Source organism: Crinia signifera, chromosome 9 (genome assembly GCF_055691185.1).
Source record: "Crinia signifera chromosome 9, ASM5569118v1, whole genome shotgun sequence".
NCBI lineage: Eukaryota > Metazoa > Chordata > Amphibia > Anura > Myobatrachidae > Crinia > Crinia signifera.
The window spans coordinates 105,401,026-105,413,465 of NC_139225.1; the positions used below are offsets into that span (position 1 = coordinate 105,401,026).

At 45.6% G+C, this 12,440-nt stretch overlaps 1 protein-coding gene and 1 long non-coding RNA gene across 3 annotated transcripts; one reads left to right on the forward strand and one right to left on the reverse strand.

Annotated features, from left to right (window-relative positions):
• The first annotated feature begins 7,773 nt into the window (after nt 1–7,773).
• On the forward strand, nt 7,774–10,046 carry LOC146035814 (uncharacterized). Its single transcript, XM_083159459.1, has 3 exons — nt 7,774–7,982; nt 8,482–8,550; nt 8,846–10,046. The coding sequence occupies exons 1-3, from the start codon at nt 7,820–7,822 to the stop codon at nt 9,532–9,534; spliced, it is 921 nt and encodes a 306-aa protein (XP_083015585.1). The 5' UTR covers nt 7,774–7,819; the 3' UTR covers nt 9,535–10,046.
• LOC146035815 (uncharacterized) lies at nt 8,474–10,487 on the reverse strand. Of its 2 annotated transcripts, XR_014460721.1 has the most exons (4): nt 10,106–10,487; nt 9,942–10,007; nt 8,827–8,930; nt 8,484–8,538 (listed from the first exon to the last, which is right to left on the reverse strand). It is a non-coding gene; the product is annotated as an uncharacterized LOC146035815 (long non-coding RNA). The 2 variants fall into 2 exon arrangements; XR_014460720.1 differs by having other exon boundaries at nt 8,474–8,930.
• Between the last annotated feature and the right edge of the window lie 1,953 nt (nt 10,488–12,440).

Sequence of the window (12,440 nt, forward strand, 5' to 3'; positions counted from 1 at the left end):
TCTAGTTCACTCAGTACTGCACCAGCGCTGTTTGCTGAGTGATATGTCACGTACAGTGTTCTCAAGTGGGAGAACATTGGCTATGACTAGATTTATACTGCATGCAGGTGATAGCGATGAGCGTGATGGTGCTTTGCTGTCGTTGGGAACCATACACACGGAGCGATCCATGTTTAATTTCTAAACAATCTAGACATTTCACATAGAAACGGGTCTCTAATTGCCCGTATGTATGTCCCATTCATTTTGACATTATTACAAAAATGTTGCTACTCATTGAAACACAATAAACCTGTATCTACTAAATAAATCTGCTATCATGCTGACCTTAGGGATTGTACACACTGGCATTGAAATCGAGATTGCAAAACAAATTTAGGCTTCAACAAAGCCTAGAAAATGGACACTAATGCTGAGACTTCAAAAAGCAATGTAAGATAATGGGCCTGTATACATGAGATTTCTGACAAGCGTTCACGTCACATTGGGCCGCATCAATTTTGAGTCTTCTGCCAGGATAACAATCATTGATGCTCAGTAAAATATAATGGAGTTCTATGGGAATGCTCATTTATGGCCTGTAAAAGCATTATAATACACTATGCTTTAACGCAGCTCAAAGCTCCCCTGAAGCAAGGTCAAATTACCTACGCTTCAATGGCCATGTGCACATAGCCTGAGAGAATGAGAGCTTAAAGCTAAGCACTTGTGACCCTAACAGACTAATACTGTGAGAGCGAGGACAATATTTGCAATACTGTTAATGTCAATGAAAGGGCTGATAATGACATGAGATACTTTCTTTGTTCGGTATAAATGTGTATTTACGTCAAAAACAAAAACTACATTTTGCAGCTGAAAAAACATACTACATTCATTTCATGCTTGCCTGAACATTTACATCTGTCAGTTAGGTCTCCACAAGTGTTATAATTTCTCTTCCTGTGTTTTGAAAATTGTGCTCTAGTAGAGATAAATGTATTTTTCAAGACATATGAGGTTGTGACAAGGGTGATCTTCAAGTAACACTTGTCATGGAATATGTTCAGCTTGCTAGAGAGCAAGTATACATAAAATGTAACATAAGACTACTTGTCTTCTTTCACATCACATTTATAATCGAGGGATCACAAAAGATTCAGCATACTAGCTCAGCGTGCCTTAACTTTCATTTTATTTTTTACATAAGTAAAATGATTTGGTTAGTGTAAGACATTTGGTAATGATATTGATCCTCTTGTACAATTACAGTTTTATTACAGAACATAAGTAACAAAGGAGAAGTAAATTCTTTTCATGGGCCTGATTCAGAGATGAACGTAGGCATTGCATCCCACACGGTATCTGCCACTGCACAAGGCTCAGGGCCTGATTAACCAATAGGCTGATTAGGCTGCAGTTAGGAGTGCTGGTTCCTGGGAGGGAAGTGGCGCAGTGCCGGCACACTCGATTGCGCTGGGATGGGAGCGATTCCTGGTGCCACTGGATTTGGGGTCAAGCAAAGCCTTGTGAGACCTCCTCCAGGAACTGTGGGAGAATTGGTGCATGCTGGGATTGCTGGTATCTCTGAGGCAAGGAGGCCAGCAAATGGAGATCCTGTGAGAGCCGTGTCTGGCTCCGCAACAGAGGCAGTGATTGATGCCACTGCCATGGTTGCCAGGACTGCTAAGTTGGTAGGTAGAACTATGAATGAAGCTGAGGCCTGATCATGTTACAGATTTTTAGTGCAAAAATTGGTGGTGGAGACTGGGATGGTGGCCATAATGTTTTCTAACAGACCAGATTGCATGGTCGCAAATTTGTGCAGCCAGTTATCAGTTTAGCCATCGCACCGCTCCAGTAAAAACCTGCCTTGCAAATTAATGTGTTGCTGTGTGAATAGATGTGTACAGCTGCACATCCGTTGGCACCCAAGTAAATATGTCCAAAACCCATCAGAAGCTGCTGGCCATTGAATGGTTTTTACACTGGGCACCAGTCATCGCAGCCACCGCATAGCCCAGTACTTACTCGGCGACTATGATGAATACAGGCACATCCAGCTGCTACTGACGTCACACACCCTCCCCTAACAGGCTTTGCCACACCTGCAATTTCCCTGACACTCCCAGCATTTTTTCAGCACGCCCAGTGTACTTCCATGAAATGGTAATTTCCCACCTTCAAATGCCCACTCCCTGTGAATCACCATGCATACATCCAGAGAACAGGATCTGATTGCAGCCAGGTGTTGCCCATGCGCATTGTGGCACAAGCACAGTACATCGTTAATCAGCCACTGTCAGGGGCGGATTGGGAATTAAAACCAGCCCGGGAAACATCTTGAAGCAGCCCTAATGATTGGGGGGGGGTCCTCACTGGAACATGGTCAACCGGTGTGTGTGTGTGTTACGCAGTGGGGTTTGTGTGTATAGTTAGGGATATAGGCATAGGTGAATCTAGAATTATGGCAATGGGTGGTCCCAAATACAAACACTCAAGCAGGGGTGAGCTTTGCGCGGCGTAGCCGCGCAGCGAAAATGGGGCATGGCCTCATGGGAAGGAGGCGTGGCATCACAAAATGGGCCGTGATATTACACTTTAGACCACACACCGTAATGCCCATTACACTTTTTAGCCAACTCCGTAATACCCATTACACATAGATCAACATGCTATAATGCCAAATAAACATAAGGCCACACACCATAATGCCCATTACATATTATATAACAAAACGTTATGCCCATTACCTATTTGAAACATAAGTGCTGCTTACCTACGTGCTCCTTGCTAGGGGGTTCTTGCTCTATGCCAAGGGGACTTCATGCTCGATGCCAAGGGGGCTTCATGCTTGATGTCAAGGGGGCTTCATGCTCGATCCCATGCATGTTGCCAAGAGGGAGTGAAATTGCTCGTTGCCAAGGGGGAGGGAATTGCTTTGCCAAGGTGGGAAGGGTTAGCTCGTTGTCAAGGGGGGGAGGGTTAGCTTGTTGTCAAGGTGGGGAGGGTTAGCTCATTGTCAAGGGGGAGGGTTAGCTTGTTGCCAAGGGGGGAGGGAATTGCTAATTGCCAAGGGGGGAGGGAATTGCTCGTTGCCAATGGGGATGTCATACTACTGGATGGACCTAATTGAAAGAAATGACAGCCGGGCAGAGAGAGCTGTGTGCTGCCCGGCTGTTTAGTCTAAGGAATTGCTCGTTGCCAAGTGGGATGTCTCACGCCCCTGTACTCACCTAATTGAAATAAATGACAGCCGGGCAGAGAGCGCTATGCGCTGCCCAGCTGTTTAGTCTAAGGAATTGCTCGTTGCCAAGGGGTCCAAAGGGAAAACGAAAAATATTGATGCCACTGCTTAGACTACATCCGGGCAGCGCACATCGCTCTCTGCACGGCTGTAATTTTTTTTCAATTAGGTGCATCCAGCAGTGTGCAATTCCTTAGACTAAACAGCTGGGCTACACACAGCTCTCTGCCCGGCTGTCATTTCTTTAATTTTTAAGCGGCTGGTGGTCTAATGGGTGGTCCAGTGCACCCCCGGACACCCCTTAGATTCGCCCATGGTTATAGGCTGCAGGGGGTTTCATGAGTGTATGGTTAGGGTTATAGGCTGCTGCAGGGCGAGTATGGTTAGGGTTATAGGCTGCCACAGGGGGAGTATTGTTAGGGTTATAGGCTGCCGCAGGGTGAGTATGGTTAGGGTTATAGGCTGCTGCAGGGTGAGTTATAGGCTGCTCCAGGTCAAATCCAGCTCCCAAGAGAAGATCTCCTCTCTTTCTCTCTCCATGCTCCCCCCCCCCCTTAAGCCCATTGAGTACAGAGCTGACAATCTCCATCCACATACTACATACGCTGTTGTTCTTACATACATATACATACATTGACATTCTTCATACATACACTGACGCTCCCATTCATACATACATGCACTGATGCTCCCATTCACACACTGACGCTCCCATACATACATACACACATACACTGCCGCTATCATTCATACATGCACTGACACTCTCATTCATACATACATGCACTGATGCTCCCATTCATACATACAAAGATGCTCTTATACATACATACACTGCCGCTATCATTCATACATGCACTGACACTCTCATTCATACATACATACACTGACACTCTCATTCATACATACATACACTGACACTCTCAATCATACATACATACACTGATACTCTCATTCATACACACATGCACTGACGCTCCCATTCATACATACACTGATGCTCTTATACATACTGTACATACACCGCCGCTATCATTCATACATACATGCACTGACGCTCTTATACATACATGCACTGATGATCCCATTCATACATACATACATACACTGCCACTATCATTCATACATACATGCACTACCGCTATCATTCATTCATACATACATGCACTGACACTCTCATTCATACATACATGCACTGACACTCTTATACATACATACATACATACATACATACATACATACATACATGCACTGACGCTCTTATACATACATACATGCACTGACACTCTCATTCATACATACATACATACACTGACGCTCCCATTCATACATACATGCACTGACACTTATACATACATGCACTGATGCTCTTATACATACATACATGCACTGACACTCTCATTCATACATACATACATGCACTGACGCTCTTATACATATATACACTGCCTCTATCATTCATACATATATACATGCACTGACGCTCTTATACATACATACATGCACTGACGCTCTTATACATACATACATACATACATACACTGCCGCTATCATTCATATATGCACTGACACTCATACATACATACAGACATGCACTGACGCTCTTATACATACATACATGCACTGACACTCACATTCATACATACATACATACAGTACATGCACTGACGCTTTTATACATACATACATATACATACACTGCATACACTGACATACATACATGCACTAACGCTCTTATACATACATACATACATACACTGACACTCTTATACATACATGTACTGACGGATTTAGTATTGAATGCCGGCGGTCGGGATCCCGGCGTTCAGAATCCCGACGCCGAAATCCCGACAGCCGAAATGCCTACAAGGGGGGCACGGTGCCTCGCTATGCTTGGCATACTAATTTATTCTCCCTCCAGGGGTGTCGTGGACACCCACGGAGGGAGAAAGTGTCGGCATTTCGGCGGTCAGGATTCCGGCGTCGGGATTCTGAACACCGGGATCCCGACCGCCGGGATGGTAACTGCATCCCGTACTGACACTCATACATACATACATACATACATGCACTGACACTCTCATTCATTCATACATACATACATACTTACATACATACATACATACAGCAGCGCATGCACTCATTGATACTCATTGATACTGTACATACATGCAAGGCTGCTGGCCAGCCTGTTGATGCTGGCTCATGGTGCCACACTGCGGCTCCTGCTGCTGTTTGTGTGCGTGTCAGGGAGGGCGGAATGTGGCTCAGCGCTGCTGCTGACAGCCCCGCAGCAGCGGCGCACACGTCACGCAGCATAGATGCAGCGGGAGTCGGCGCCCTTTTCACGGCGGGGGTGGATCCATCTTCTCCCTCCCCTCCGAATCCCTGTGTGGCTGTCATTGTGTGTACCGTTGGAGGAGCTGCGTGCTTCCGCACATGAGCAGCAGCCCTCCCGCGGCCATTTTTGTTTAGGGCAAAACGCCATGGCCGTGCTAAAAGCACGGTTCGCGGCCCAAACACGGGAGAGAGCGGCCTTTTCTGGACAATTGTGGGCCGGCCCACCGGGAAATGGCCCGGTTTCCTGCCAGGCCAATCCGACCCTGGCCACTGTGCAGCCTGAATTAAGCCCTTTGTCTCTCTCCCTCTCCTTGATTTGGGTAAGTCAGTTCTACCCAAATATAGGTATCTGTAGTAAATAGAATTTCCCCTGTGCAGTAGAATCAGTCTAAAATTAGTAGAAATTATCCAATAAATGGTTATCTCAATTAGAAACCTTTTTATGACTCTAATACTGAAATTAATCTAGCTTTGGACACATCTGGCAAAACACTTTCTGCTGGAAGCTTTAGGAAATTGTTCCTCTTTCAGGGCTTTATTCACTAGTTTTGGATTTAATCATATTCCTTATTTTTAAGCTGTTGGAGATTCTGATGAAATCGCAATGCAGCAATGAAACAGCTATATTAATGTTTCACAGTGATTTTTATTATCTGAATGCCAATACATAGAGTGTAGAATTACTGCACTGGTGGGAATTGGGACCAGAATGGAGTGTGAAGATTCTATTTATAATTTAAAGGGATTTCTCTAATTGAATGAAGCAGCACCGTATATGCAGTTCATACATCTATTACTATTGTTATAAAACTCCCAAGTCTGAATGATAGCACATTTGGATTAATAAGCACTGGTCAGCAAATGCGTCCTGTCGGTGGAATCAGCTTACCATACCATGAAGGATTGTTAATTTGAGGATTGACATAAAGCAGTTCTAATTTATTTTTGTATAATATTGCATATTATACAACTATTGAAATGTTATCAAGATTTGTTATGGATATTCCATAACAGCAGTGCCAGCAATTGTACTTTTGCGAAGCCTCACAAAAGTACAACTGAGTCTGAATTAGGCCCAGAGCTCTTTTTTTCAAATAATCACTGACTTTAATACTGAATATATATATTGATTACTGCATGCGTTATATATATTTGCATTTATAATGATACTATGGGTGACATTCTATGCTTGCACATAAATGCGCATGTTTTTTTAGCGCACCACATCGCCGCAAATCGCACTTTTACAAATCGCACTTTTCAGTCATAATTCGCATATTTAATGTGATGCGTTTTGGAGGCTGAAAAGTGCGAATAGGTGCGATTTGCGGCGAAGTGGTGCGCTTTTAAGTAACAAAATAGTGCGAATTCTTCCGCCGGTCATGTGCGATTTTTGGACCAACCGGAGTGCGATATACAAAACTGTCTCCGCATGAGTAAGAACCCCCCAACCTATTGGCCCACCTGTGTCCCCTCCATTATGCATCACACCCCCTATATAAAGGGTCATTGGCGCCATTTCACTCTTTGATAGGAAGTAAGGAGCATGGAGAGGAGCAGTGGCAGTGTGCGTTCAGGAACAGGTGTTGGTGGCAGAGTGAGGAGTGGCAGAGGGAGCAGTGGCAGAGTGAGGAGTGGCAGAGGGAGCAGTGGCAGAGGGAGCAGTGGCAGAGGGACCAGTGGCAGAGGGAGCAGTGGCAGAGGGACCAGTGGCAGAGGGACCAGTGGCAGCAGCCAGACAAGTGTGAGAGGCAGCAGTGTGGCAGGCAGCATGGCCACAGCAAGGGCAGCCTCACACCAGGCCCTGGGCGTCCAGCCCCAGCAGGAGGAGGTGGAGGATCCGCTGGCATCCCCATCCTACAGCCAAGACCTTGATCATACCCCACACCAGCTGCAGGAGGGCCACATGTCAGAGGTGGAGGCAGATGGTGGTGAGGAGGAGGAAGACACTGCCATGGAGGAGGAGGGCTACATGGCTGGTGTTGAAAATGAGGAGGAGGAGGAGGTTGAAGCTGGCCGCACCAAAAGTGGCAGAAAGGTGCGTTTTTCCTATGAAGAAAATGCAGCACTTGTCCGGGCTATCCTGCCAGTGTTTGAGCGTTTGCTTGGCAAATCTCACCACAAGACCACTGCACAGCGCAAAAGGGCTATGTGGAAGGACATCACCCAGGCGGTGAACGCTGTCAGCACAAGCGCCTGGTCCGCAATGTGAAAAAGAGATTCAACGACATCAAAAGGCAGTTGAAGAATAAAATGGCCATGGAGTTGGAGGAGGCCACCAAGACTGGAGGAGGAAGCCCCACCACTGTGTGCTACAATTCGTATGAGGTGAAGCTGAAGCGCATCATCCCCCCTGAGGTCCTGCCTGGCATGCACGTGGCGGATACCGATAGGCCACAAACGCCATCTAGAGCTGGTAAGTGTGACCACATGCAATCCTAAACATACATGCTAATGTATTATAACTATAATGTTCACTTGTATTGTTATGCTAAGTAAAGTGCTGCTGTGGAACTACATAGCCCAGCAAGGTCATGCACAAGAAATTGCCTGCTACTCCTTTAAAATTGCTGATAATGCTGGGCCTTGTTGTTCCACAACTGCTCACATTGATTAACACTGTAACATTCTTTCTAGCAGCCTAACATGTATGTGGACAAAAACCCAGAGGTGTACTGGTGGTTTAGCTGCCATGCCTACATAGCAAAGATTATACAATAGTTGTCATGTGTACAATAGTGTAATTTTATTAATGTCACAGAAAAATCTGTGGGTTCCAAAACAAAATGGTGCCAAAGAAATAAAGCAGTCCTTGTCCAAAGGGTATTGTCCATTATTGTCATCTCAATGCCTGTTTGCACAAAATGCTTCCCCATTGCAAGGTCCATAATGCCTGGACATCTTTCCTTCTACAGATTGTCAATCCCGAAGTGCTCACGCATCCAAGACCAGAAGGCCCGTTGCTGCAGAATCTGCGGAAGCAGGTAAATGAACAAAAAACACACCATTACACATACAGTACACACACCCATGTCACCTCAACAATATCTCATACCACATTCAACTCCTGTTGCTACATTGCAACGGAAATGAATGTCATCTGAGCTACGCATGTGACATATTATTAATGTGAATGTTACATGCTGTATCGGGGTACATGTGTAAGTACATAACACCCCTAGGTATTTGCGTCCAGCATCTCAAGCCCTATGTAAAACAGTATAGAGGACAGTGTGGCCTATATATGCATGAGTACTTACCTCTTCTCTGTATCCACAGGTGCTATACAACTAGGGTCAAACCAAACAGATTCTTCAATGATGGTGCTAGACGAAATGGACATCATTCTTGAACCAGTCGACACCTTTGCGGCAGAGGAAGAAATACAGACCTCGTCACAGAGTGATCTTCCCCCAAGTGGGGTGTCTCCCAACCCACCCCCACCCACCAACACACCCCATACAGCCGCTTCGGCTTCCCAAGTAGCTAACTCCTTGGTTAATTTCAAGGAAAAACAGATAGAATTCATGGCCTCCCAAAGCCTCCAAATAGGTAATATCCAGGGGTACATGCGTGACACCTTCCTTCAGTTACGGAAAATGGCACGTAGTGTACGGGTAGGTGTAGGCACTCATGTGCGCATTGCTAACAGCATTGACACCCGTCTTGCTGAGCTAACTGCTGCTGTAAGGGAGCAGAATAGGCATATTGGCAGCCTGGCGCAAAGTATTGCTGCACTCACCCAATCATGCACAGCGCAGACTAATGCCTTACTAGCTATGCAGGCCCAAATCCAGCAGCTGGAAGCCAATGTGGGAGGTGGCACAGCATCCACCCTCAGCAGTGTATCCAGCACCCCAATAAGTGGCTCCCCCACTTCCCCACCCCGTCGGAGTGTTAGGACCCGTGGTGGGCTTGGTACAGGGTCTAGAAGTGGTGTAGGGGTGCCTGATGCTGGGAGAAGGTAGCTCCTACATATGTTTCATTATTTTTCCCATTCCCAATCATCTTGTAACATGCCCCCAGAGTTGTTATTTTTCACCTGCAAAAATGCAGATTGCGTCTGAGAAAGTATACAGAAGTAAAAATGTCTAGCCGCATACCATTGTGTTTGTGTATTATTTTTTAAGCAATTATTGTGTGCAGTCTAAAATATTGCAATGGTATATGACAATGGGATTGCACTAAAGTAGTGTGGGGTATCTCCTTGGCTGGCAAAGGTTGTGCATCTACATATTCCAGCAGGCTCTGACACTCATGGTTTGGACTGTAATGCTTAGAGTGTGTCAGGGCATGCTGGCACGTGTAGTTCCACACCACCAGTGAGACATGTTTGACTGCATACATCATTCATACATGTCTGAAAAGTACTTACAAGCTAGATATCAGCAAGGGATAGGTCAGCACCACCATCTGCATCCGTTGGGCTCTGTGTATTAGGCTAAATGTGGGTGGAAGCAGATGGTATTGGTCACACATTAGTTAATGAGTACACTTACAGCACAGGTACATTTTGCAGTACAGGGCACATGGGCTTACCAGAAAAGTATCGGCTGATGATGTGTGTGCGCACCAGATTCCCCCTCTGCGTACCCCTCACTACCGGAGGTGTGGTAGGTTGGGCTTCCTCAACGACTGCTGCATGCTCCTCCTCCACATAGGCAGGTTGAGACAGGGCTATGTTGTGCAGCATGCAGCAAGCCTGGATAATCATGACTACTTTGCCAGGGTGGTAAAGCAGTGTACCCGACGACCTGTCCAAACACCGGAAGCGACTCTTCAAGACGCCAAATGTGCGCTCCACCACATTGCGGGTTGCAATGTGGGCTTCATTATACCGGTGCTGTGCAGGGCCCTCTGGGGTGCGCAAAGGTGTCATGAGCCAGGAAACACAACCATATCCTGAGTCACCTAAAACACAGATAGGAAGTGATTGCCTTATATGGTAATGTATATGTTGATTTCAAACAGGACACAATGGTAGAAGAGCAATATGCTTGTGAAAGAGGAAACACACACATTGCAGCAGGTACAATTAGGGACAGATAGGGTATTATGTTAAAAGGTACTTACCTAGTAGCCAGCCCTCTGGCATTTGGTGGTTGGTAAATCTGTTCCAGAGGGCTGAGTGTCTCAGAATATAGGCGTCATGGCAGTTTCCCGGAAAGCCTGCAACAACACTCAGGATTTTCAAATTTGCATTGGACACAACCTGCACGTTCAGGGAGTGCCGCCCACGCCTATTAACGTAGACGTGTCCCCGCACGTGCGGTGCCCTAATCCCAATGTGTGTGCAGTCTATAGCTCCCAGCACGCGAGGGAATGCTGAGAGTCTATAGAAAGCCAACTTGTGGTCCTGCCACTCCTGCTCAGAACTGGGGAATCTGATGTATGTCCGCCACAACTTCTTTAAAGCAAGTAACACTTGAGTGAAATGCTTAGAGAAAGTGGCCTGTGATACCCCCAAGGCCCATGAGGTCACAGACTGAGTGGAGCCTGTGGCCAAATAGTAGAGGGCACACATTAATTTGTGCAGCCCAGACACTGCATAGTTGCCTTCCCCAAAAGGGTCCAAATCCTCTCTCACCTGCTCATATAAGTCCAACAGGTTAATGCGGTTCAGCCTAAACATCCCCACAACCTGCTGATCCGAGAGGGAGTCCAGGTAGAGCCGAGCACGATACATACGTGGGGTACGCAGTAGTCGGGGGGCTACCTGGATCTGGCGCGCAGCTTCCTCCCTCCTGCGCAGCTCCTCCAAATGGGCCACATCACAAATCATCAACTCCAAACCACTCTGCAAAATCTCCATGTTTCAAACCCTCACAGGTGTCCTAAATGCTGTTGGGGTTTATGTAGGGGTGTTTGTGAGTGAAAATGAGGGCACCTGTGTTGAAATTAACCATGTGTGCACTTGACCAAAATGAGTTCTGTGCAAATTCGCCAAACAGAACCTGGTCTGAAATAAGTGCGATAATTAGACACCTAAAAAGTGCGATTTGCGAAAACGCATTGCATTAAATAAGCGATTTGTATACTTTCCTATACGAAAACATCTGGATGCGATATAAATGCGAAATAATCTCGCACTTTTGTTCCGCATACCTTAACGCACATATTATGCGATTTCAGCCCCTTAGCGCATCCCATTAAATTGGCGATTTCAGGGAAAAATGCGATATCGCCATTTTGTGGTCTAATTAACGCCAAAAAAAACAGATCTCATCCCATAGAATGTCATATGTCTTTAAATAAGCAATTGTGCTGATAAATGGGAGTACACATGCTTTTTTTAAACTCATTTTTATTATTGTAGTAAAGAAAAAAAGAATGTGCCAGCGCTGGCTGAACAATTAGAAAGACCAGACGGTATCTCAAAAATTTATCAATTTAATTTAAACATATAAAAACAATAATCAAGAAAAATAATAAAACACACATTAAATAAAATGAAATATAAAATGAGCACAGGATGCTTTTTGCTAGTGAATTGCGGAGCTCCACAAGTGTGGAATTCTGGTGAAATGTTATATTACCATCTGTTATTCTCTGGTGTAAAGGTTGTGGGCAACAGGAAAAGTGATGATGAAGTCCCATATGATGGTTCCCTATGAGGGATGAAGCAGGTCTCCCTATTTGGCGTCTTCTCCTTGATAATGGATATTAGGAATTAGGCTTGAATCCCCAAACGAGTTGTAATCCAAATAAATTTAGGAGATGATGGACGTCTGTGGGAGAAGGGGCATCACTTGTAAAGATGAGAGATGGTCTTTCTTTCAATAGCTCAACGCGTTTCCCCGGATGTTTACTGTCCGGCTTCCTCAGGAGCAAGTGTGTGAGGTGAGCTCTGGGCTCAGTTTAAATAGCAAAGAGC

Bases quoted from the DNA above. Each gene is read 5' to 3' on its own strand.
- LOC146035814 (XM_083159459.1), top strand. From the start codon at position 7,820: ATGGCCATGGAGTTGGAGGAGGCCACCAAGACTGGAGGAGGAAGCCCC. The intron at 7,983-8,481 runs GTAAGTGTGACC...TTCCTTCTACAG, and splicing joins ACAAACGCCATCTAGAGCTG to ATTGTCAATCCCGAAGTGCT. The intron at 8,551-8,845 runs GTAAATGAACAA...CTGTATCCACAG, and splicing joins TGCAGAATCTGCGGAAGCAG to GTGCTATACAACTAGGGTCA.